The sequence below is a fragment of the Dipteris shenzhenensis genome, chromosome 1 (genome assembly GCF_047967505.1).
Source record: "Dipteris shenzhenensis isolate YYH24624 ecotype China chromosome 1, Dip_SZ_1.0, whole genome shotgun sequence".
In the NCBI taxonomy this organism is placed as follows: domain Eukaryota; kingdom Viridiplantae; phylum Streptophyta; class Polypodiopsida; order Gleicheniales; family Dipteridaceae; genus Dipteris; species Dipteris shenzhenensis.
In genome coordinates, this window is record NC_141596.1 from 55,545,503 (window position 1) to 55,573,256 (window position 27,754).

General features: G+C 43.4%; 1 protein-coding gene across 1 annotated transcript in view; it reads left to right on the forward strand.

Moving 5' to 3' along the window:
• Positions 1-22,630, forward strand: part of LOC147906066 (zinc finger (MYND type) family protein / programmed cell death 2 C-terminal domain-containing protein) — a 44,664-nt gene extending 22,034 nt beyond the window's left edge. The window contains exons 6-9 of the mRNA XM_087382929.1: positions 5,160-5,450; positions 5,538-5,608; positions 5,697-5,811; positions 22,008-22,630. Of these exons, the coding sequence (XP_087239055.1) occupies positions 5,160-5,450; positions 5,538-5,608; positions 5,697-5,811; positions 22,008-22,154 (624 nt within the window). The 3' untranslated portion in view covers positions 22,155-22,630. The remainder of the gene's footprint in view (positions 1-5,159; positions 5,451-5,537; positions 5,609-5,696; positions 5,812-22,007) is intronic.
• Positions 22,631-27,754: the final 5,124 nt, after the last annotated feature.

Genomic DNA, 27,754 nt, shown 5'->3' on the forward strand with positions numbered 1-27,754 from the left:
AGAGAGACAAAGCCAGTTGTGTCTCCTTGCTGAGTATGAACAGCTGATCATAACAGCAGCAGGACTAAATGGCCTCTACTGCCCACACAGCCCATCCATCCTCTGGACTGTCAATCGGCTGCCTCTAGATCCCTGTGACTGCCTCCTGCACCTCCTGCTCCTGTAGGAATGAGTCAGGGATGCAGATGCCCTTCTAGGGGAGCCCCCATCAGGGCTGCTTGAGCTGCAAGATCGCTGGGGATTGATTTGACATTGTGGTACCTGCCAGGATACCAGTGGCTCCACCCCTATGCAGATCCCAGTCTCCCACCTAAAAAAATGATGCAGCATCTCTAAATGACCGTCGTGCTTGTGCTGGCCGAAGGAGAAACTAAGGCTGCCTGGATGTGGGAAATCCCTCTTCTAGAGCTTTATTTGTTAGCAAGGGTGGCATCTCTTTTAGTTTGTCTCCTCCCCATTTCAACACCATACTACTAGGCCTAGTGAGTTTGGAGTCTTCCTATTGCTAATTTCTTCAACCCCCTCTCCACGTCTTCTTCTGTGATGATACCATGTGTGGCCTTGATAAAGAGATGTCGGTTGGTCTTTTCACTCCCTTCTCTCTTGTAGAGTTCCTTGACAAACATTATCGTGTCTTGCCATGTTGCATCTGTGCATGATTTCTGTCAGGATTTATTCAGCTCTTTACAGGTATGGGACATCCTGCATTGGGATATTGCTTTTCTATTCCTTCCCTCATATATGTGAGCCTGTGTATAGTTCCATCCTCAAATGGGGAGATGCTGTGGATTTCTGTTTTCCTGAAGCTAATTTTGTTCCTTCACTTCCGTTATCAATCCTGAGGTACTTCATGATAAGCCTTGTGAGTAGACTTATAATCATGTATTGAATCACGCTTGACCCTTGTGAGGTTTTACATGTGTGGCGTCCCGTGTCCTACAAAGAGGGGGAGCTGTTGCATATCTGAAGTCTGAAGCACCTGGCAACCTTTGTCATGTATGATGTGCAGTAAGCCACTGCTCCATGTGGGGCAAGAACAAATTGATCATCTAGGTTGGCTCCCCAAAGCTTTGACGATGTAGCATTGAAGTGATTTGTGTACATGTCTTTGGGTTGCCTTTTCAGTGGTGTTTTTGGTTGGGTAAGTAACTACTTTCTCATGACAATGACTCGTGCTGCATCTAGTGATACCCTCTTCCAGCCTCTTCTTTCTTCACTACCATCGACGATGCAACCAGTTTTGTGGCTTCCACCTTGGGATTGGTGGAGCATGGGATTGAGGGCGCATGGGGCATAGGATGGTAGCCACTCATCTTTCGATTCAAAGACAATTAGGCTTGCCTTGCAGCACCATGTAGGCTGATAATTTTACAAGACACCCCCAAATCCACTTGGAGAGGACCTCCCACCCTACAGTGGAGGAGAGGTGCACCCTCCTACAGCAGTGGGACATAGCCTACAAGGAGGGGACATTGCTTCTTCTTTTTTTTTCCCAAAAAGATTACTTCATTAAGTATGAATGAAAACCGCAAGAGCTTAAGCGGGAGTTTATCATGCCATGCATGAGAAAAAACCAGCTCAAAAAGAGCTAACGGGGCATCTATAGGGGAACGGGGTCTATGAGATTCAGAGACCCTGATTTGCACTGTTTGGAATTGTAATGGTATCTTATGGTCAAATCCAGGAAATTTCTTGGAATCATACACAAGACAAGACATAGCTTTCTACACAAAGGCCCATCATAGTGTGCTTTGCCTGTAGTCATTGGATACACATGGGAGACAACATATATATTAGGATGAGACTTGGGAGAGAAATGGAGTGCGTGGATTGGGAGGAGTGGCAATACTTTACAGATGATCTCTTACCGGGATGATCCCTGTTGAGAGGCATGCAACATATTTCATATTTCTTTTGAATCCAACTCGACGCACTTCTCGATAGGACGGCTTCATCACAGTATGCCATTTCCCTCTCGAGACCTCACACCCTTAGTTAGGATTTCCGTGAGGAGGCTAAGACTTCACCATACGCAGCCCTCAATCCAACATCATGGATTTCTGAAGCCGCGGGGAAGACTTCAACACAAGGACCAATATGCGTCATGTATTACTTCTTGATGTTCAAGATGATTCTTGATTCTATTTTAGTGCCGGATATTGATCTAGGTGAGAGTATCCGTAGACAAGTGAGCTCCGCTCACGTTGTATGGACACACTTTCTTGGACGTGGGTAGGATACTTGACCTTGCCATCTACAATCGTCTAGATCGATGGCTTTCGTCAGGTGGGTTAACTTGCTTTTTCACACTGGGAGGGGAGGGCGGAGGGGCAGATAGTTTGACTACCTCATGGGATTACCTGTCGGCCCCACATATCATTAGATTCTTTGTTTCTCCACCACCATGAGGAGTTGACCACACCTATCTTCTCTTTAGTATATCCATCTCCCATTGCATGACGCACACCAAGACACCATCCACACAGTACACATCATGACATCCGCTTCGACCATTACCTCTCCCTTGGGTACTTTGCATGTCTTTCTAACTTACTTATAGATTCTGAAGACATTATGCTCCTAGAAGATCGAGCCGCTTTGATCATCTGCTTCCTTCATGAGGCCGCCTTGCACACTTCTGCACACACTAGTGCCCCACTTGGCCACCGTCCTTGGTTTAGTACCCTGCAAAATAGCTGATATGATGATGAGTGTAAGGCTTACGTTATCAACTAATATTCGAGACTAAGCATCACCTTCAAAGCGCAGCAAAGATGATACACGAGTATTGCCGCTTGGTTTGCAAGAAGGAGCGGTCTTTCATTTGCTAGAACGAGGAGTATTTAATAAATATTCTGATTAGTAACAACTCCAAGGAGGACCGGTCTTTCATTTGCTAGAACGAGGAGTTAATAAATATTCTGATTAGTAACAACTCCAAGGAGTCCACTCTCCTATAATAGAGACCACACTTAGGCATCTTATGCACGCATACTGTACGACATTCCCCGCCAACAGCTACTTCACCTCTCACAGCTACTGCCTCTTGCTCACTGTTCACCGCCGGTGGCATCAAACATGCAATTTTGCAGCTCCATATTGGCCAAGTCAAAGATCGTGAGGGACTATGTACCTATATATTGCATATGGACTAAGTACTATGGCTTCGATCTTAGTAAAGCTTTTCAATTAAGCGGTTTGTACCGGTTTCTTTGACACATGGATCCTTAATACCATCACTCCCATTCACAAGGCAGGGAATCCCATGAGCTCGAAAAACAATAGGACCATCATGATTGGGCATGTCGCGCCCAATATCTATGCATCAATGCTCGACATAGAGAATAGTCAGTTTGCAGAGCTCTAGGGACTTAGAATTGATGGACAATAAGGCTTTTGGGTTGATCATGTGACTAGATCACATCCTTATACTTAGAGGTGTCGTTGAGGAGGCCAGAGCATGAAGACAGAGGGTTTATTGTTGCTTTGTTACTTATCCTCATCCATGACATTAGTAGCTGAGGGTAATGAGAGATGTTGGTATGCCTGTTCAGGGAGATGGTTTAAGATCCTAGGACTCGGTATGCGTAGATTTCCCCTTTCAGTATAGCCTTGACAACCCCTTTGTTCCGCTCACTTACCACAATGCTAGGCAGGTTATCCAAGGAGGATCTCATACAGCTACACACATTCAGAACTTGGTTAGCCTATAGCGAGCTTCCTGTGAATCTCAGCCTCCACAGAGATTATTGCTTATAGATATTGGAGGAGAGCTTGTTTGATTTGTTAGGCTACAGACAAATCTACCTCCCCTACTTTTTGAGGATTTGGCACTACGCATACATACCGACATTAGCACTCTATCATGGGTTGTATGCCATTGCACCCCTGTGCACCATTGGAGCCTCTCAAGGACTTGGCTCCTCAGGTAGCATAGTGATGCCACACCTCAGCTCCCATCCTCTCAATGGGATCAAACACTTTGTAGTATTGTTTTATGTTTATGTTGTACTTGCCTTGGGTGCTTATGGCCGCCTAGAAGCTCCACCCATTCAGCTCATTGTATTTGGCCTTTTCAGTCTCATAGACCCTTAGGTGTTTCGAAAACTTATATAAACTTTCTTTCTTTCTTTGTATCCTCTTTAATTTTCTTCATCCACAAAGTGTCTTTTCCTTCTACTGTTATAATGACCTGCCTTGATCTTGCTTGTAATGACATCCCCTACTAGGATAACTGGATCAGTTGACAGCTATAGGCAAAGATCTTGACACGAAGACTTTATGATTTTAGGTGTTAGTGTCATCATATGTGTGCCCCATTCATGATGGTAAACATGGTCACCATATCTTATACATTTATGAAATGTTTTTTAATGCATGATTGAGTTTTTCAGAAAACTAGAGTGATTTGAAACCAGTTTTGTTCAAATACAAGTCACTTACGGTGATTCTCATTCAATCAGGATCAGGAAAAAGTTACATGCATTCCTGTCTGAAGTCATTCATAGCACATGAAAAAAATTGAATGTTTTTTAGCACTGTTTGCATGTCCATGGAAATTCCAGGAGTTATAATGGGCATGACGATAATTTGCATAGATATTGGACGCGACATGCCCAATCATGCACTCCCCACTAGCATGAATTAAAGCAAAGAAGTACAAAGTCAAACTAAAAGCTAGGAAAATCTCGAAAGAAAAGTGCACCGCTTCACATGGTTTCTATATTGCTGCTTATGATATCCAAGTCCTAGGGCAAATTGCCATTTTTTAAAAGAGACTCTCCCTACCTGCTGTAGGGGGCCTCCCCTTCCGAAGGACTGGGAATAACTGATGGTTTTTGAAAGGAGAGGAGTCTTACGCTTTCAATGAGTAACTTTTGTTTGCCGCCAAGGAGAGCTTTCCTTTCTCCAACCTCTGCACACTGAGGGGTTCCCACACCTCTATTTCAAAGCCCTCCAGGCTCTATTCTTAAAAGTATTTTAAAGCTCTAGCCTTCACCTTCATCTAGGCCCAGCTTGTTTGCAGTTTCTTCATCACCAGAGTATATGGAACAATTTACATGTCTTAATTGTTTTGCAGTCTTAAAAAACCAATAAACATAAGAGGAATCATAAGCTGAAAGGCCTTTATAAAGATGTAATAGTGTACTTGATTGTAGTTGGAGCACTGGAGAGGTAGTCATGCTACGTTTTGCCGCAAAGTTCAAGCTGACATTGATCGAGGAGCAGCTAATAATATGCAAGAGGAACTTTCAAAGAGTGAACTCCAGGCTTCTGTGCAGCATACTGATGCGGGGCTAGCGAGTCCTGCCTGTAATAAGTTATGGCCAGAGTTTGAGATTGTAGATGAAGAGGAGGGTTCTGATGGGCAGCAGGCATCAACAGGTGGAAACATAGTGACGAACTCTATGAAGGAAGATGACATTTCAAGGCAGTTTCAACATGTAGAGGTAAGGTTCCTATGATTAATTGCATAATATGTAGATTCCACACGTTCCTTTCCCATAAATGCTAAGGGTGGCCTCACTATTTGGCAGCCTTCAAAGGAGCAGCAACATTGGGCAAGTTTCCAGGCACGTTTGTCCCGAGCTCCAGGTCAAATTCTTAGGTACTGCTGACCAACCTTGTTTTATATGAACAAGTCTGAAATAGGAAAAAGTAATGCCAAGGATCTGAAAGTGTATGTAATTTAACAGGTATTGTAGGTCAGGAGATGCAAATCCCTTGTGGGCCATGTTAGATGGAAGACCAGATAGTACCAGCATTCCAGTTTGCCCTTTTTGCAATGGACCTAGAATTTTTGAGTTCCAGGTAATGTTTGGTTTTTTCTTTATTTTCCTGTCATAGCAGGTGATAACTATGGAATTAAACTCTCTGTCCGAAGAGGGGGAAGCTTTGTTTTAAGGTTCCTATAGTCAATCAAAATGAGGTGTGAAATCGTGTTCTCTTAGCTTTGGCATTTTCAAAGGGAGTTAAACTTTGCAACATATTGTATGAGCTCACAAATCTGTACTATCTTTGAATAACACTTAAAACACCAAGGAGAGAACAGTACTATGCTTATTTCAGTTTTTCCGTAAGAATCTCATTCAAGTAATGGGGATGGAAAGATTACAGTTTAAAGAGGTAAAACGTTGATTGTAAGAAATCCTATATTTACTATATTTAAAAATGTGCTAAGGAACAGAAAGGAGACTGAAATAGCAGAGAACAAGGAATAATTGTATTGCTTGAGTGTCTGTAGTGTAGCTGTAGCATCATCCATACAATTGGGCCTCTCTTATATAGAGAGTGAAGAGTCACACATGAAAAGGTGTGTATTCCAAAGTGTATGTGCATGAAGAGGTGTGTACCCCTTGTGAAGGGTGTGACCACCCTTGATGACAGGGTACATTACAATAGGAGTGTCTCTTCAATAGAATGTCTCTTGTGAAGGGTTGTGCCTCATAGGAAGTGTCCCGTCGAAAGGGCATACCCTTCCACAAGTGTCCATTCATCAAACCATCCATAAGTCTAGATATAGAGAAAGGAATACGTCACAGATCGTGACATCCCCTCCCACTCAAAATAAGACCCTGGTGGAGATAATGAACTGGTGTAGAAAAAATCACGGTAAATTCTGAAAATACTACTGTAAAATGTCAGAGTACTGTTGTAAGTCTTCATCAGATTGCCAAAGAGCGTCGGAGTCGTCCAAATCTCGCCAAAGAACAAGGAATTCCGTGATAAGTCGATGTCGAGTCTCTTGCTGTCGATGGTCTAGAATACGCTCAGGAATAAGGAGAACATAATCGTCTTCGATTTCGGGGACATAATCACCTGCAGGAGGAATTGCTTCATCGCTTGGAATGTACGTCTTTAGCCAAGAAATATGAATGTCGGATGGATTTTACTCCATGATGGTGGTAATTCCAATTTGTAACTTAAAGGTGAATTTTTCTTGATGATTCGGAAAGGTCCATAGTATCTTTGCAGGTTCACGTTGAAGTGTGAGCAAGAAAAAGGTGCCTGGCAAGACTTTCGAGGCAGATAGCAGCGTTGGTAGAGGCTTGGTGCAGAAAAGGGCAGACTGCGTGGAACCAAACACGCTTTTCCTGCGTTGAATTCAGATGAAAAGTGCCTGTGGGGTGCGAGGAGTAGATCTGGGCCTGGCTGGTCGGAATTGGAAGGCAGCAAAAGGGCGCTGTTCACAGGCTAAGGTGGCGAGATGAGCCAGCAGGATTCAGGCTGGTCTGAATCACGATAGAGGGGCAGAAAAGCTGCTGGGCACAGGTAGGTATGGTGGTGATTGCGACAAAAGGTGCAGCCTGCTTGCATGTGGCGATGCTTGCTGCGTGCTTCCAGGGCTGATTCACGGCAGCATGGGTAGGGATCTAGTGTTGAAAGATTGGCAGGAACCCAGGCAGCAAATCGGCTGATGGAGTGCTGCGTATGGCGTGGAAGGGAGGCGAATCCTGCGTGATGAAATTCCGTATGGGTGTCAAATGTGAATCGTCATTTTTTTGTGTGGCTGCCTAGGTTGGGTGGTTGCCAAAAATTAAAACATGGGTTTAATTAACCCTTGGGTAGTCTAGGGTTAGGCCTAAGGTATGGGGCTGGGTTTTCCTTTTTAGCCCCTCTAGGTACCCTTTTATAAGGTGCTTGGTGCCAAAAAGGTGTGCCTATTCTAAGGGGTGTGACCCTTGGAATAGGTGTACCTTTTCATGAAGGGTTGTGACCCTGTTTTCAAAAGGTGTGTCCCCACACGAAGAGGTGTGTCCTTTTTTCCACGATGGGGTGTGTCCCTTGGGTGAGGAGTCAAAACTCTTCATCAAAAGGTGTGTCCGATGGTGGAAAAGGTGCATCCCTTGGTTTTGGGACAGCCCAAGCACATGAAAAGACACGATTTTTGTCGTGTCCATTCACATCAACTCGTGATGTGTGGGAGATGGAGAGGCCAATGATGACTTTAGGCAGGGTTGGCGCTAAAAATTTTTACGCTCATTCTCTCCATCTCTTCCATGCACAATGTGCACGGATATCCTTCTTGCGGAAAGAGATGTATCAGATAGGCGCTAGAAGGTGGGGGGCATTTCCTACAGGCAGGAGCGAAATTTGCTTTGATACCACTGTAAGAAATCCTAGATTTACTATATTTAGAAATGTGCTAAGGAACAGAAAGGAGACTGAAATAGCAGAGAACAAGGAGTAATTGTATTGCTTGAGTGTCTATAGTGTAGCTGTAGTGTCATCCATACAAATGGGCCTCTCTTATATAGAGAGTGAAGAGTCACACATGAAAAGGTGTGTACTCCAAAGTGTATGTGCATGAAGAGGTGTGTACCCCTTGTGAAGGGTGTGACCCTTGATGAGAGGGTACATTACAATAGGAGTGTCTCTTCAATAGAATGTCTCTTGTGAAGGGTTGTGCCTCATAGGAAGTGTCCCGTCGAAAGGGCATACCCTTCCACAAGTGTCCATTCATCAAACCATCCATAAGCCTAGATATAGAGAAAGGAATACGTCACAGATCATGACATTGATTATCAATATAGGAGATATTTAATGGCCCATGAAGCATCAGAGTCTCCAATCCTTGTCTTACTGAGGAGCCTCTATCTTCAATTCATAATGGAAATGACCCAATATGACTAGCAACATTTATCTCTTGCAATTGATCCATACTTGTCGTTGAACTTCATAGAGACAATAGAGCTTAAGATCACCTACGCAAGTGAAGAACCAAATTTTCACTGCTAGGTGAAGTCCGATAAAGAATGGCACCCCCTCAAAAGAGAATGTATCTGACCAAGAGAAGCCATCACTGTGAGCAGGGCCGGTAAGCAGAGATGATCTATCACTAATCCTTAGGAATGGCTCTCCGAATGACCAAGTTGAGGGCCAATACCATGACAGGATTACCTCAGCACTCCAGGGTGACCATATCCAAGAGGGCACAATCCATGGGAGACGGGTCTTCCTTATGCAGCTTGCTTTGGGGGAGGTAACATGCACTAGTTGATCAGAGCCTGGTGTGTTTGGGTCCCCATTTGTTTTTTTCATTCCTTGGTAAGGTCCGTATGATTATGGAGGATCTAGATTCTCTCCTCGATGTTGGAGACCTTGAGTGGGGGCATCTTTTACTTGTGAGTTGAGGTCTCAAGGCTACCTAGACAATGCCGATGCTGTAGGAAGATGGGCAACTCTAGCCAAGTCCTCTACCCCTTTCGCTGGTTGAACCTTGCTTTGCCTGAGTTTCCTTCAGAGCTGGCCTCTGTGAGGGAGGAGAATGATCGTTGTGCACCTCCCAGATAAGCCTTGTTAGCTTGCTAGTCACAGGTCTTTCCTTAGTCAAGTCCTAGGTAGGGATCTTCTCGTTGGTGTTTGGACTCGAGTTGAGGGGAAGTAGAAGGGGATGTATGCATATAGAATACCAAACGAAGGGCACATTGGCGATAGTAGGCACGTGAGTGGCCAATGGCACACTCACATTGATGCAGAGCAACGAATATGTGACTAGTGGCATGCCCACTATTGATGCAGAGCAAGAGGTTGATGCCCTCTATGGTCGTTTTTTAGAGGTCTCAACTTTCAAGTTTCTCTTTCAAAGGAGCCCTCGGTGATAGCCATGACTTCTTGCAAGAGCCTCCCCCGCCTTGTGCTTCCTCCCAGCCTCTTTAGTTTCATTCCACCCTTCCTCCTCCCAGCCAGCTGCTTTCCCTCTAGTAGATCCCTCGCCGGCATCAATGGTCACATTGACCAACCCTTCCTAGTCCTTTGAGTCACCTCTTCAAGTTTTCAACCTGGCATTGTCTTCTTCACTTGGTTGTCATGCTCTTCTTCAGCTTTCAAGCTGCAAGTTCCGCTTGGGACAGCTACTCCCTTGGGAAGTTCGGTGCTTGGGTCCTAAGAACTACACCTATGTTCTTGAGGAGTAGCCCTTAATGTTTTAGTGATAATTTTGCATATTGCAATAATTCTTGCTATCTTAAGTGGTGCATTGCCCTCTCAGCTAGATGGTCTAAGCATTTCTTTGCTTGGATTCTTGTTTGAGAGAGACCGAAATGAAATCGTATAGTCTTCACAAGCAGTTATAACTTGAATGAAGAGAATGTGGACTACGCTTTGATTAGCCTTCTCCTTTAGTGCTAGCCTTTGTCACGGCTGAGTTGGCCCTTAGGGCGACAGAAACTCAATATGAAGGCCTTTGTATAAAATGGAAGTTCCAGTCTGTGTAAGTGTGTGGATTTGTATGTGGGAGTGCATATGTTTATAGTATGGTCTACACCCACTGTAGGGCGCTGATGACGTGAGTGGGGATGTCATAAATCTGGTCCCACTTATTAGTGACTATCATGAGATTGAAACTTCTCTATGGTTGTATTTTTAGAGTATGAGTGAACTAATGTTCTAGCAGGCTAGGAGTAGCAGCCTCAGTTTCGATGCATTCTGTGCCCTCTAGGTGGATCTTAGAGAAACAATGCCTTTGGTGCACTCCCATGTGGATCTAGACTACTTTTTTTAAAAAACTCAAAAGGCACTTCTATTAATGCTTGAGAAAGCCAAGCATATAAATCAACAAAACAAATGGTGGTGGCACTTGGGTGCAAGGTGACACACTGGGTACATCGACAAGTGCATTATAGTTCCCAGATAGGAGATTTTGTCGTATGCTGTGACCCCTTTCTGAGCCCTTGTCCTGGGCCAGTTAGGCACAAGCTACGTAGGTCAGTCTCTCAGCCTTAGGTCAAGTCAGTGGTCAGTTCTTGTTCACTAGTACCCACTGGAGAATAGTAGGTCAAGTGTTTCCATCTTATAGTTTAGGTCTTATCCTAGGTTAGGAGTCCCTTTAGGGTCCCCAAAGGCTGGACAGGTAAGCAGGGAAGGCAGCCTGCAAAGGCTGCCCAAAAACTCCCTGGCAAATGAGCCAGGGAGGGCTTCTTATAGGCTGGTTGTAGGCCAGCCAGTCTGTAAAACAGACTGAGTCGGTCTGGTTACAGACTGGGTTGGCTCAGTCCAGCCCTATAAAAGGGCCCCTTGGCTGCTCTGTTTTCTCATTTAGTTTGCTCCTGCCTTCAGTTCTCCTACAGCTCCACTTCAGCCTCCTATGCAGCCCCTGAGATCCTCAGATCTGGCCCTGCTCTAGCCTCAGTCCCTTGGCCATCAGTTCAGCCTGATCTGAAGGTGACCACGCAGCACAATAGTCGGAGGTTTGGACCAGGAAACGGAGAGATGTTTGGACACTGTTTCCTCAGCTTTCTCAGCTCTCTTTTACAATTTACACAGCTCACTCTCAGCTCTATATTTCAGTCATCTCTCAGTTATCTCATAGGATCTATCACTTCTAGTTTTCACTCTCTCACTCACGTAGTAACCTTGCATTCCAGTAGACAGCACAAGCCTCTTCCTTGCCTTGTAGAAGCGTCCTACATCGTCAGTGTGGACAGCATCAAGGTCTCGGTATTGGTCGGCATTGCCTCTCAGGTCCTTGGGTCTGCTATACATGTGCACAGTGAGCTCTTCAGATGCACGTTCCGTGCTTTCTCGAAGAGTGTTCTTTGTATATCTCAGTTCTCCAAGTATAAAGCAAATTCTCCCTTGATTGGGGGAGGGGGCCGTCAGTGGGTATAGGGATCCAATCGGTTGTCGACTCTACTCTCTCTCTACCCTCATCTTCTTTCTCTCTCTATGATAAACAACGCTCATTTCTCGCTAAAGGTTTAAAGGTCTTGCTGTGAATTACACGATCAGATAATCGTTGCATGCTACATTGGTATGAGAGCTTTGGTCTGTATCCAGCTTAACTAGCGTGAGTGTATGGTTGTGTTGAGATTAGAAAAGGACACACAATCAAGCGCCATGGAAGGTCAGGAAAAGATTTTAACCGCGAAGACTTTAAAGACTACCAACAAGATATGCTTCCGCCAAATGCTCAAGAAGTGATGGCGAAGCTTCTAGAGCAAAATCGGGTCCTGCTGCAGCAACTCGAAGAACATTCATCCCAGATGGAAGAAAGCAAAAGACAGCTGGATCAGACAAAACAACGTCTGGAGGAAAAAGAAGTAGAAAAGCCGCTGGAAGAAAGAGGAACCACAGATTTTGAAAAACTGCTCTTGTTGATGCGTGAGGAACGCAAAAATGAGGAGGCACTGCTGCAGCAACTCGAAGAACATTCATCCCAGATGGAAGAAAGCAAAAGACAGCTGGATCAGACAAAACAACGTCTGGACGAAAAAGAAGTAGAAAAGCCATTGGAAGAAAGAGGAACCACAGATTTTGAAAAACTGCTCTTGTTGATGCGTGAGGAATGCAAAAATGAGGAGGCACTGCGACGCGCAGAGCTCGCCCAAGCAGAAAGGCAACAAAAGCTAGACCGAGAGGCGATGCTTCTCCAACACAAACAGATGTTAGCCGCTATGCAGGCAAGTGTGAGCGCAGCGGCCGTCTCCGCCACAGCTTCGCCATCGACAAAGGTAACACCACTCACTCGGTCCACTCCAAATTTTGTTAAGTATGATGGTAAGTGTGACCATTCAACAATCTTGCAATTTATTCATCAGTTTGTAGCTCATTTTCTGTTAGCGCGGATTCATGATGAGCAAGATAAAGTCCACCTTGCAGCCCCTCATCTTATAGGTGAGGCGTTTACTTGGTGGCAGCATTGGGCTTGTAAGCATACTGACCCAAAAACGTTTAAGACGAATTTCGTTTGGGCAACGTTTGTGGCCGATCTCAAAGCCCGTTTTCTCCCACCCCAATATATGCTTAACCTGGAGGATGAGTTCGCTCGTCTCTCCCAGAAGGGTTTGCCTGTGTTGACATACAGTAATAAGGTCATCACATTGGCGCAACAGTTGGGCGTGACGGAGAGCGCCATTATGAAGTAATTCATTTGAGGTTTGGACACGAACATACGTTTTACCATTCGGAACTTCGACCCGTTGGATTACGAGCGGGCGTTGACTCTCGCAAAGAATCAGGAGATGATGCTGAACGGGAGAAAGCCCAAGCAGGTCCAGAAAGATTCAAAAGCCCCGCAGCAGTCAAACAACACAGCGGGTAAGGATCAGAAGAAGGACAGACAGTTCCAAAAGAAAGACGGCTAGGCTTCTAGTCAAAAGGAGGAGTCCAAGCTAAAGATGACTCCGGATGAGAAGGCTAAAGCAGGTATTACGGGAGGCTATCTACAGCCCGACGAGCAAAAGCGGTACCACCAAGAACATCGCTGCTTTCATTGCCACCACATTGCGGGGCATGGCAAGAAGGATTGTCTGAAGTGGCTTGCCGAAAAGGCTGTGAAAGCACCTGCTTCGTTCGTGGCTAATGTATTGGCTCTTCCAGCCTTGTCTCCATCCTGAGCTACGAATGCCGTCTTCCTTGCTTTGAACGCCGTTCCCACGGTGGTCTTTCAAGGTAAGGAGGAGGGCGACTTCTTAGATCAAAAGAAGGCGCTCATTCGAGTGTACGGCATAGCTAACGGGCATCAGTTTATTGTCCTGTTCGATATGGGGAGTTCAGAAGATGCCATCTCCCCTCAGCTTGCCAAGACAATGGGGTGCATCTTGGTGCCTCACGAGTTTGCAGTAGACGGGTTCACGTCCGGCTTGCGCACACACATCACGCATAAGGACATCCAGTTCACTTTTTCAGTTCAGAAGGCCATGTTTACGCGAGATTTTATATTGACTCCTTGGATGGGGTGCGACATGATCCTCGGGATTCAGTGGTTCCGTGAGCATGTTCCAACGCCTAATTGGCGGCGGGACACCTTCACGATTGTGAAAAATTTACTTGAGCCCACTGTGATACACGGTGATCGCAACATACGAGGGATTCCATTAATCTCTCATATTCAAGCAGGTCGTGCCGCCCGTAAGGGTGCCATGTGTGCACTTGTCTATGTCCAGTGCCAAATCACTGCAGTTCAATTCGCTCCTCCTATGGGAAAAACAATGGTGGATCTCCTCCAAGAGTTCAAAGACAAACGACAGTTGCTTCTTCATGATGCCCATGACGCCCTTACCGATGGTCTCAGAGGTATCAACGAGACTTTGGAGAAGTTAGAGCGCTATTTCTATTGGCCAAAGATGCGGAAGGATGTATACGGCTATGTGCGGAATTGTCAAATATGCCAAAAGGTCAAGGCTCCCACAAGAAAGTGGCAGGCTTACTTATGCCATTGCCAATCCCCGATGGTCCTTTCCAGGACATAGGTATGGATTTCGTGGGACCACTTCGAGCATCCGTAGGTACGCGTAATACTCAATGTCTTACTATTGCTAGTTGCTTTAGTAAATATTGTATGCTAATTCCCTGCAAACAAACGGCCAGCGCTGAAGATGTAGCTCGTTTGTTTATCAAGTATTGGTATCCTATTGGAGGGTTGCCAAAGACCATAACATCCGACAGGGACTCCAAGTTTACGTCTAACTCTTGGCGAGCCTTGTTTGATAATTTTGGTACTAAGCTGCAGATGTCAACCGCTTTCCATCTGTAATCGAACGGCGAGACGGAAAAGTATAATGGCGTGTGATATTTTGAAATCATATTGTCATGATGCTCATGTTAAGTGGTAGTAGTTTCTTTCGCTTGTCCCGGCCATTCTAAACGATACCTATTCTTCGAGTATTGGTCGCACACCTTATGAAGCGGCGTTTGGACGGCGATTTACCTCACTCCTCACCCGGATGGTGTCTCCATCTCTTGAAGCCAAGAAAACCACCAAATCCATGGCAGAGATTACGGAGTCCGTGAAAAGCCGCATCGCCAAAGCTCAAGCATTTTATACACGCCAAGCTAATAAATCCAGTTGAGATGACCAGTATAAAGATGGTCAATGGGTGTATTTACGCATTATCAAGCAACGATTGAAGCAGGTGGGCAAGCGATGCTCTAAGCTGTCCTTCAGGAGCTCCGGACCATTCCCTATTATTCAAAAGATCAACGATGTCTCAATGAAGTTACGCCTACCAGACAGTTAGACTATGCACAACGTGTTCCATGTAGCTTGGTTGAAGCCATATTTTGGACATCCTATTGAGATTTCCGACGAGCAACAACTTGAAGTTCTTGATGAAGCCGAAGTTTTGCAGCCAGAACAGATCCTTCTTCATAAATTTAAGCATGGGTCAGGATGCAAGATCCGGGAGTTTTACACCAAGTTCCGTGATCAAGGTACACATGAAGCAGTGTGGTTGGACGAAGATTTTTTCCAGGAGTTTCCCCAGATATTGGCGGACTACTTGGAAGCAATGAACCTACCGCCAAGTTAAGGAGGAGGGAATGTCACATGCACCCCTACACTTGGGTGCAAGGTGACACATTGGCTACATCGACAAGTGCATTATAGTTCCCAGATAGGAGATTTTGTCGTATGTTGTCACCCCTTGTCCAGGGACAGTCAGGCACAAGCTACGTAGGTCAGTCTCTCAGCCTTAGGTCAAGCCAGTAGTCAGTTCTTGTTCACTAGTATCCACTGGAGAACAGTAGGTTAAGTGTTTCCATCTTATAGTTTAGGTTTTAGCCTAGGTTAGGAGTCCCTTTAGGGTCCCCAAAGGCTGGACAGGTAAGCAGGGAAGGCAGCCCGGAAAGGCTGCCCAAAAACTCCCCTGGCAAATGAGCCAGGGAGGGCTTTTTATAGGCTGGTTGTAGGGCAGCCAGTCTGTAAAACAGACTGAGTCGGTCTGTTTACAGACTGGGTTGGCTCAGTCCAGCCCTATAAAAGGGTCCCTTGGCTGCTCTGTTTTCTCATTCAGTTTGCTCCTGCCTTCAGTTCTCCTACAGCTCTACTTCAGCCTCCTGTGCAGCCCTTGAGATCCTGAGATCTGGCCCTGCTCTAGCCTCAGTCCCTTGGCCATCAGTTCAGCCTGATCTGAAGGTGATCACGCAGCACAACAGTCGGAGGTTTGGACCAGCAAACGGAGAGAGGTTTGGACACTGTTTCCTCAGCTTTCTCAGCTCTCTTTTACAGTTTACACAGCTCACTCTCAGCTCTATATTTCAGTCATCTCTCAGTCATCTCATAGGATCTATCACTTCTAGTTTTCACTCTCTCAGTGACGTAATAACCTTGCATTCCGGTAGACAGCACAAGCCTCTTCCTTGCCTTGTAGAATCGTCCTACATTGTGAGTGTGGACAGCATCAAGGTCTCGGTATTGGTTGGCGTTGCCTCTCAGGTCCTTGGGTCTGCTATACGTGTACACAATGAGCTCTTCAGAAGCGCGTTCCGTGCTCTCTCGAAGAGTGTTCTTTGTATATCTCAGTTCTCCAAGTATAAAGCAAATTCTCGCTTGATTGGGGAAGGGGGGCCCTTAGTGGGTGCAGGGACCCAATCGGTTGTCAAGTCTACTCTCTCTCTACCCCCATCTCCTCTCTCTCTCTATGGTAAACAACGCTCATTCCTCGCTAAAGGTTTAAAGAAGGTCTTGCTGTGAATTACACGATTAGATAATCGTTGCATGCTACATTGGTATCAGAGCTTTGGTCTGTATCCAGCTTGACTACCGTGAGTGTATGGTTGTGTTGAGATCTGGAAAGGACACACAATCAAGCGCCATGGAAGGGTCAAGAAAATATTTCAACCGTGAAGACTTTAAAGGCTACCAACAAGATACGCTTTCGCCAAATGCTCAAGAAGTGATGGCGAACCTTCTAGAGCAAAATCGGGTCCTGCTGCAGCAACTCGAAGAACATTCATCCCAGCTGGAAGAAAGCATAAGACAGGTGGACCAGACAAAACAACGTCCGGAGGAAAAAGAAGCAGAAAAGCCGCTGGAAGAAAGTGGAACCACAGATTTTGAAAAATTGCTCTTGTTGATGCGTGAGGAACGCAAAAATGAGGAGGCATTGCGACGCCCAGAGCTCGCTCAGGTAGAGATGCAACAAAAGCTAGATCGATAGGCGATGCTTCTCCAACACAAACAGATGTTAGCCGCTATGCAAGCAAGTTTGAGCGCAGCGGCCGTCTCCGCCACAGCTTCGCCATCGAGAAAGGTAACATCAGTCACTCGGTTCACTTTAAATTTTGTTAAGTATGATGGTAAGTGTGACCATTCAATAATTTTGCAATTTATTCATCAGTTTGTAGCTCATTTTCCGCTAGCGCGGATTCAAGATGAGCAAGATAAAGTCCACCTTGCAGCCCCTCATCTTATAGGAGAGGTGGTGACTTGGTGGCAGCATTGGGCTAGTAAGCATACTGACCCAAAAGCGTTTAAGACGAATTTCGTTTGGGCAACGTTTGTGGCCGATCTCAAAGCCCGTTTTCTCCCACCCCAATATATGCTTAACCTGGAGGATGAGTTCACTCATCTCTCCCAAAAGGGTTTGCCTGTGTTGACATACAGTAATAAGGTCATCACACTGGCGCAATAGTTGGGCGTGACAGAGAGCGCCAAGATGAAGCAATTCATTCGAGGTTTGGATACGAACATACGTTTTACCATTGAGAACTTCGACCCGTCAGATTACGAGCGGGCGCTGACTCTCGCACAGAATCAGGAGATGATGCTAAACGGGGGAAAGCCCAAGCAGGTCCAAAAAGATTCCAAAGCCCCATCAGTCAAACAACACAGCAGGTAAGGATCAGAAGAAGCACAACCATTTCCAAAAGAAAGACGGCCAGGCTTCTAGTCAAAAGGAGTCCAAGCCAAAGATGACTCCGGATGAAAAGGCTAAAGCAGGTATTACGGGAGGCTATCTACAGCGCGACGAGCAAAAGCAGTACCACCAAGAACATCGCTGCTTTCATTGCCACCACATTGCTGGGCATGGCAAGAAGGATTGTCCGAAGTGCCTTGCCGAAAAGGCTGCGAAAGCACCTACTTCGTCCGTCGCTAATCTATTGGCTCTTCCCGCCCCGCCTCCATCTTAGCTACGAATGCCGTCTTCCCTATTTTGAACGCCGTTCCCACGGTGGTCTTTCAAGGTAAGGAGGGTGACTTCTTAGATCAAAAGAAGGTGCTCATTTGAGCGTATGGCACAGCTAACGGGCATCAGTTTATTGTCCTATTCGATAGGGGGAGTTCAGAAGATGCCGTCTTCCCTCAGCTTGCCAAGACAGTGGGGTGCACCTTGGTGCCTCACGAGCTTGCAGTGGACAGGTTCACGCTCGGCTTGCACACACACATCACGCATAAGGCCATCCTGTTCACTTTTTCAGTTCAGAAGGCCATGTTTATACGGGATTTTATATTGACTCCTTTGATGGGGTGTGACATGATCCTCAGGATTTAGTGGTTCCGTGAGCATGTTCCGACGCCTGATTGGCGACAGGACACCTTCACGATTGTGGAAAATTTACCTGAGCCCGCCGCGATACGCGGTGATCGGAGCATACCAAGGATTCCATTAATCTCTCATATTCAAGCAGGTCGCGCCGCCCGCAAGGGTGCCATGTATGCACTTGTCTATGTCCCCAGTGCCAGATCACTTCAGTTCAAGCCGCTCCTCCGATGGAGCAAGCAATGGTGGATCTCCTCCAAGAGTTCAAAGACAAACGACAGTTGCTTCTTCATGATGCCCATGACGCCCTTACCGGTGGTCACAGAGGTATCAATGGGACTTTGGTGAAGTTAGAGCGCTATTTCTATTGGCCAAAGATGCAGAAGGACGTACGGCTATGTGCAAAATTGTCAAATATGCCAAAAGGTCAAGGCTTCCTACAAGAAAGTGACAGGCTTATTTATGCCATTGCCAATTCCCGACGGTCGTGTCCAAGACATAGGTATGGATTTCGTGGGACCACTTCCAGCATCCGCAGGTATGCGTAATACTCAATGTCTTACTATTGTTAGTCGCTTTAGTAAATATTGTATGCTAATTCCCTGCAAACAAACGGCTAGCGTTGAAGATGTAGCTCGTTTGTTTATCAAGTATTGGTATCCTATTGGAGGGTTGCCAAAGACCATAACATCCGACAGGGACTCCAAGTTTATGTCTAACTCTTGGCGAGCCTTGTTTGATAATTTTGGTACTAAGCTGCAGATGTCCAGCGCTTTCCATCCGTAATCGAATGGCGAGACGGAAAAGTATAATGGTATGGCATTTAATATTTTGAAATTATATTGTCATGATGCTTAGGGAAAGTGGGAGCAATTTTTTCCGCTTGTGCCGGCCATTCTAAACGATACCTATTCTTCAAGTATTGGTCGCACACCTTATGAAGCGGTGTTTGGACGGCGATTTACCTCACTTCTTACCCGGATGTTGTCTCCATCTCTTGAAGCCAATAAAACCACCAAATCCATGGCAGAGATTATGGAGTCTGTAAGAAGCCGCGTCGCCAAAGCTCAAGCATCGTATACACGCCAAGCTAATAAATCCAAACGAGATGTCCAGTATAAAGAGGGTCAATGGGTGTATCTACTCAACGATGTCTCAATGAAGGTACACCTACCAGACAGTTGGACTATGCACAACGTGTTCCATGTAGCTTGGTTGAAGCTATATTTTGGACCTCCTCTTTCAGAGATTTTCGACGAGCAACAACTTGAAGTTCTTGATGAAGCCGAAGTTTTGCAGCCAGAATAGATCCTTCTTCATAAATTCAAGCATGGGTTAGGACGTAGGATCCGGGAGTTTTACACCTAGTTCCGTGATCGAGGTACCCATGAAGCAGTGTGGTTGGACGAAGATTTTTTCCAGGTGTTTCCCCAGATATTGGCGGACTACTTGGAAGCAATGAACCTACCGCCAAGTTAAGAAGGAGGGAATGTTACATGCACCCCTGCACTTGGGTGCAAGGTGACACACTGGCTACATCGACAAGTGCATTATAGTTCCAAGATAGGAGATTTTGTCGTATGCTGCAACCCCTTTGTGAGCCCTTGTCCAGGGACAGTCAGGCACAAGCTACGTAGGTCAGTCTCTCAGCCTTAGGTCAAGTCAGTAGTCAGTTCTTATTCACTAGTACCCACTGGAGAACAGTAGGTTAAGTGTTTCCATCTTATAGTTTAGGTCTTAGCCTAGGTTAGGAGTCCCTTTAGGGTCCCCAAAGGCTGGACAGGTAAGCAGGGAAGGCAGCCTGCAAAGGCTGCCCAAAAACTCCCCTGGCAAATGAGCCAGGGAGGGCTTTTTACAGGCTGGTTGTAGGCCAGCCAGTCTGTAAAACAGTTTGAGTCGGTCTGTTTACAGATTGGGTTGGCTCAGTCCAGCCCTATAAAAGGGCCCCTTGGCTGCTCTGTTTTCTCATTCAGTTTGCTCCTGCCTTCAGTTGTCCTACAGCTCCACTTCAGCCTCCTGTGCAGCCCCTGAGATCCTGAGATCTGGCCCTGCTCTAGCCTTCGTCCCTTGGCCATCAGCTCATCCTGATCTGAAGGTGACCACGCAGCACAACAGTCGGAGGTTTGGACCAGGAAACGGAGAGAGGTTTGGACACTGTTTCCTCAGCTTTCTAAGCTCTCTTTTACAGATTTTGAGACGATCCCACATTACCGGTATGGCAGTTTGGCTGACAAAGGGGGGCCATGCTATTTCGATTTCCATAGAGGGAGGCATCCACTGGTTCTACAGTCCATGACTCTGTTTGTTAGCCCTTATGCCAGAGGTTTCCGAGGCAGTGAGCTGGGTCTCTGGCATCCGAGGCAGTGAGCTGGGTTCTCTGTGAATATACCGGATTACGGCTGCTTTCTTGTTTTTTGCTTCCGCAATCAGTGCCACACGGATAGCTCATTTGTATGGTTGGTTTTTCAAGCATTAATAGAAAGTTCTTTTCTATGGGAAAAAGAAACCCCTTGCTTGAAAGATAGTGGCTATAGATTTGGGTATGGCACAACATTCTCTGTATAAATGGATGCTCAAGTATGTGTGGGGGTGTGGATTTGTATGTGTGAGAGCATACTTTTATACTATGGTCTACACCCACTGTTGGGCGCCGATGACGTCAGTGGGGATGTCATAGTAGCTAGTCCCTGCTATGCGTGATGGAGTTTATGGTTTTCAATCTTATGAGTGACTATCGTGAGATTGAAACTGCACTATGTTGTATTTTTAGAGGATGAGTTTGGGAATGTTCCTGGATTCATCTAGGTATATGGATCTTGACTAGTCATTGGCTCGAAAGTTCTCCTCATTTTTTTCTGTCTAATGGCACATGAAGGGCTCCATTGAGGAAGTTATCAGAAGGGAGGTGCTTTTGACAAGAGTAAGGGAATGCTAGCCTGGCTTTCAACGGGAGGCATGATTTGCACATTGAATCGATCTCCCTTGGTTATGTCAGGAGATTCTCAAATGGCACTCTGCAAGAAGGACAATGTCGGGGAGACCATCGTCAATCATCACAGCGTAGCACATCTTGGCAGCATGCTGCAGCCTTATGATGAAGGGGAAGCAGACTAAACTAGCTGCCAATCTTATCAACATGTGGCTGGACTTTGTGTGTACCTTTTGCTTGCTTTTGCATTTTCATGACATGCTGTGGTTGGCAACTGCTCGGGGGTTACCATAGGCATTGAGCCAGAACTGGGAGATGTAGGCTGCAAGACGGCCAGTTTCTTTATTCTGTGTCAGTGCCTTGGGGATAATTGCTTTTGTATCGTGTTTTGAAATTTCATGCAGAAAGTTCTTCCCTGGGGGGTAAAAGGAAGTCTGATTGAATAACTTTTTCCTGCTGGTGAGTCATGAGACTCTAGGAAAGAGATTCTGGACTCAATTGTTATGGCTTTGGGTGGAGAGTCAGAATCACAAGTTCATGTGGTGTAAATGCGTTGTTGGGATCGTGAAATAGAAAAACAGATGTGCTTGAACTGAAGTTACAGCTCTGAAACTGCTGCCCTTCATAATATTAAGACACCTTTTCTGTGTGAAGTAAAGATGCTTCATTAACTAACAGGGACCTTGCAAGTTGCTATTGCAGAAAGGAAAAATTGAGTATAAACTAGCTGCTTGCTTGGCAAGAGAGTTTAGACAATTTCTGTAAGGGATTTATGTTTTCTCTTGGAAGCCCATATTTTGCTGTCATAGATAGGCAGAGGTCAAGTTGTCTGTGTTGATCTTACTATATAAACTCTTGGTGGTCTGTTGGTCCAGATTTTACCTCAGTTGCTATACTTCTTTGGAGTCTCAAATGAACCAGACTCCCTTGATTGGGGCACGATAGCTGTTTATTCCTGTGAATCATCATGCACATCATCAAAGGCGTACATGGAAGAGTTTGCATGGGTGCAATTGGAATAAAAGCAACAGATTTGAGCTGGTAAGTCACAGAAGGAGCCATAGTGACGTCTGATTTCTTGGCTGTTGGTTGAGGTATAAAAATAGATGTAAATTTGTTACTGAGCATTGAGTTTGTATTGCAACTAAAGCACTTGGGTTTGAGGCCCATACTATGCTTAATTTTGCATACATAAGAACTTCCTGGGCCATCCCATTATCTTCAAGCAAACTTGTACGAGAGGTTTGGTAATTGTGTGACTGACAGAGATACAGAGCATTTATGTTGCAATCGATTAAAATATGCTCTGGCAAAGGTTCTAGCAATTCATGTAATCAGAATGCAAACATTATACTAACAAATAACTTGGAAAATAACAAAAACTCAACAAGTTCAGGCCTATGGGCCTTGTTGCTTCACTACAACCTGAATACAAAAGCAAGAAGCTCATAACTAGCATCAATAGAACTACAACAGGTAGAATAATAAATAAGCGATTTGTGATCATCTACACCAAGGTTGATAGTTCGTACTTTACATGCATGACAGTTGTCCTTCATATTTCTCAGTTGTAGACAGTTGTCTATTTAAAAAGTTCTTGCTTATCATGATATGATTATTGAAATATGACTTACCTGCGGTACCATGTTTTCAGCACAGTGGACTATTGTTAAAATTGCAGTAAAGAAGCTTGTCTAGTTAGTGTGACACGGGCTTTAATGCTAACAAAGTTGGTGACCTTGTTGCTTAATATTGCGTGAAGACAAAATTCAACTCTTACACAGATCTCATGGATTGTGGTATAATTTGAGTCATCTGATTGTTTTGGGATCACAAAGAAGATTAGATTGTGAAGTCCCAACCTACACAAGTCATCTTAAAGGTGTGGAGGAGACTCTTTGTGCCACAGGTACTAAAGAATTTCATGTGGACCTTTTTGAACGAGAGATCTTTAGAGGGGCTCAAGGATTTATTATTGATGGGAAGTCAGCTCTTAGGAGGCATAAAATGCACCTTCAAAGATCTTTGCAATTCTGACTCTCCGTGTAAAGCTTGTCATTACCCAATCGAAATGTAAACCTATTGTTCAACACTCAAACGAGAAGAATTTGAGATTGCAAATCTTTTCAATGCCATAGGCAAATTCAAGTAGCTAGACTAACTTAAGGGCAACATGACTTGCATCTTGTCACTTTACAAGTCTTTTTAAGCATATAATTGTTTTCTTATTGCCTTTGAAAAAGAGAATATTGCAGGGATTTCATATAGCAAGACATATGATTATACATCCATGTATTGGGACGGCTACACACCAATGCTCGTAGCTTATCAACCATTGGGGTAGTCTATCACATCACATTGTTTATGCTACAATGTAATGAGATGTAGAATAAACTTGTAATGTATTCGCAATCGAAGCGGAGATTGATTTTCATTGAATGTTTGGATATGTATGCACAATCTTATAATGATTGTGATTAGTGGTGCACACATTGCATTTGACTTCATCAAGTTAGACAATAATACATATATGTTTTATTTGAGTTGCATTACAAGGTCATTCTAAGTGCAATATAAGAAGAGGCCTTACTCAAAGTGTTACTTGCTTAGAATGTTACTTGTGCTTGGACATCAATACTTGGTAGCCAATTTGACAACATTTGCTAAAATTCAACAAAAGTGATGTGATGTCCACGTAATGAATGCCATAAATCATGTGGCATACCGTGATTGATTCATAAGGTTGAAAGTGTTTCTAGATCCATTAAAGTTTTTTAATCTCGCATGAAAAAAAGCATAAAAGAGACCTAGAAAGCTACCATCAAGTTAATTGTATCTTCTACAAGGAGCTAAAAATTACATTACAAAGCTCTATAGTGGAAAGATGCCATTTATTGTCAAAGGTATATTTTGGACTTTAGAATAACAAAATTTGGATTTGTACAATTGGATTTATTCTAGTCTTAACAAAGGTATGTTTTTCTATTACCTTAGTGGACATGCAAATTCTTTGAATCTTCGACCAAGTGGTGGTTAGTTATTCAACTTTATTGAAATATTTTACACGAGTACAGAAGCCCCAACAACTAAAAATTCTCAATTTCTATCACCTTCAGAAGCCCCAATAATTTTGGATGTTAGAACAATAAAAATTTGAATTTGTACAATCTTTGAATTTTCATCCAAGTGGTGATCAACTGTTAAATTTCATTGAAATATCTTATGTAGGTGCAAAAGCCCTAACCGCTAAAAATTCTCAATACTTTTGGACTTTAAAACAATAAAAAATTGAATTTGTACAATACGATTAATTCTTCTCTTACAAAGGCATGCTTATTGTCAAAGGTGAATGTGTCAACTTTGCCTAAACATTGTTTTTGAGTGATGGTAGCTATTAACTTTAATGTTTGGAGGACGTTTGTGTATATACATGGGATGAAATAATCCATGAACCACCCAATGCAAGAAGAAATAGTAAGATGGAGGAGTGTGAAAGAAGGGTTTGGAGGAAAACAATGTCAGCTCATGGGTTCTCGACAATGCATATTTGTTCATTTCGATGAGCTTGACACATAGTTGTAATTGCTAATGCTAAAGATGAAGGCCTTGGCATGTTACTATTTTTCTCACCAATCATACAATGGCTTTTAAATCTTTAATATTTCATCAACATGGCTTATGTTTGGAGCGTTGATAGTGCATACACATTGCATGAGTAGCAAGATGATGGTTTGCGTTGAGTGATAGCTTTGTGCTCTACTTAAAATGTTAATGAAAAATGATCAATAGGCATTTTTGTATGTGGAGCACTTAATTGATACTTACAGGTACTGGATTTTGAAATTCTTTATGATATGTCATCACACACAATTAAAATCAAGCCAAGCTTTACTACAATCAACTTTGGGGCATAGGGAAATTGATGCCCTTGTGAAAAATTGAGAGGCAAAAAGTTGCTTGAGCCAAAACACATACGTCACAAGTAATTTATGATTTTCCCCTTCATATAGAACTTCTCAATCCTCTTTGTTTATACTAAAAGCACTTTCAGCAGATGTACTATACTGAAAGCGAAAAATAAGGCAAGTGTTTGGTTATTCATGTTTATGGCATTTCATTAAAACAAGGTCGTCTTTAGTCATAGATTTGGGTAAAAGCCTTCTTGACTATTGAAAGCATTGGCGATAGATGGGTGCCTCGGTTGCCTTAAAAGGCATCCTCAAGATTTTCTACAGTCATGGAGCAAAGACAGTAGAACTTAAACTTGGCATGCAATTTAGCACATATATTTGGTGGACCCCATATATAAGGAAAAGTCTAACTTCTCTTCATCATTCACAACAAAGGTCTTAAAACTCATACATCTTTTCCACTTAGATGTCATACTTCTTATGTTTGGCAAAGATTTGTGATCTTGGTATTTTGATTTTTGCATCTTGCGAGTGCTTTACAAATAGAAGCAAGGCGATGCACCCACAAGTTGAAATCTACTCTATGCGCTTGTTCAACAATAGGAAAATAAGAGATGAATCACCAACTCACCTATGAATAATCCGATTATAACTTGAATTATCATTTGAAAATACTTAAGAGGCAAACAAAACGACTACCTTAATGTCATGTGGTTGACTTGCCTTGTTGAGAAGACATGAATATGGTTGTCTTGCATGATTTTCTCATATAGCTTTGATTGGGTGCGGGCATTTATCATAGGGAAAGAAGCCTCACTTTGGCCACTCATCCAAAAGCTGCTACAAGCATGAGTAGGCATTGCCTCCAACTTTATTGTGAGCAAAGAGATTCTCTTTAATTCATTGCATCAAGTCTCAACTAGAAGGACAATGCCGTTTAGGTTTCATAGGTACACAATGCCCTTCAAAGAAGAAGTTATGTGATGGTGGACATGGAAGATTTTTTCAAAAAAATAGTTGGTTCGGTCCTCAAAACTTTGATCCCAATATTGCTATTGTAATTCCAACATCCTTGTGTGCTTTGCCATCTAACAATAATGTTCTTTGCAATAGTCAATAGTTGAATATTTTTTATCCTAGTGAGTGAACATTTACTTTTAGACTTGCCTGTGTCACTATAATGTGCATCCTCATTACTTTAATGCTTTTTCTTGTAGTATGAACATGTGGAAGGCACCGATTTGAAGAGGGCCATGTTTGGTGTGGAGTCATAGCTAACTTTATACTAGATAGTTGAGCAAGAGCATCAAATGCCAATCTTCGTTAGATTATTGTGGAAACATACACATGATATCTTGAAAATTGGGTTTAGATAATTCGGTATTTTCATTCTTGATGTAAAATGGTTCAAAGTTATCTACAATGGTATTTGTATGTTGATAAGTATCTGATAAAAGCATTGTCATTTTGAACATACATGGTCTTTCATATGACGATATGTGGTCCAAGTTGTTGCTCAAAGTAAACCAACTTTTAAAGGTATAGATGAGGATATGGAGATGCCAATGCTTCTAGTTGGTGGATCAAATGGTGCAGATGATAGTACATGTTCTAATGCATCTGCAACATCATCATCAAGTAAAATTTTAGCTTTTATAAATCTTGATGATATGTGTGCTATAGACATAGAGCTAGAGACATATTTATATGCTTAGTGGATGATGCAACCCCTGATCATAGACAACAAAGATATTTAACCATAAACTTCATAAAGATGTGCTTAATATTTTTATCTTTTAAATGACTAAAATTTAATTGCATTAAAATTTGGGACATCTTGTAAAATGCTTTCTAAAATAGGATGGAAATACTAAAAAAAAATGCTAGCTAGCTTTTCTGATGGTCCGCTATTTTTTATATCTCTTTGTCTTTTGCACCCAAAAAATTTCCAAGTGCGATCAAAGAATAGCAATAAAGCAAACAGTATTGGAAAAAAATCATGCTCAATTATGTCTTTGTAGTCAAGATTGAAGGGTGATATATTAATTAACAAATGAAATTCATATAGGCTTACCAAACCAATCCATAGCGACATACCACAATAAAAGAAAATTTTGAGAAAACACAGAAAGCAATACAACAAAGTAGGGATCAACCATATGCCAAATAGTCCCAAGAAAGATGAGAAGAAACAATATACCATATTGAATAGTAGGAGAATGGGATAATACTTTTTAAGTAAAATGTAGTAGAATCATATATAGGTTAAGCAAGAATATATTGATAAACATTTTAGAGAAAACAAATGCTAATTAGTATCTTGGTCATCAGACATTTGGGTATTGGAATGGAGTAGGACTATTTGGAAGTAGGATGCTTTTGACATAAATCATTTTCCCCTTATCCTCCTATTTGTAGAAGATAACTACACACTTGTAAAGAGGTAATGAAATCTATATAAGACTAGTAAGCCTTGTGGAGAAAATCTAATACTTTTCTAAGAGCTTTAAAAAAAAAATCTAATGAGAGAGATATTTTGTTTCCAAGACAATATGTCTCAAATAAACAAGCTTTAAGAGACTACTACTTGTAGAAGGTCATTAAATAAGCCAAACTCAAGTGAAGGAGAAGAAAGTATTGCATACCACAAATTATATTTAGGACTTTGAAATTGACATTAATTGGTAGTAGCATTCTTTGTATCTAATCCA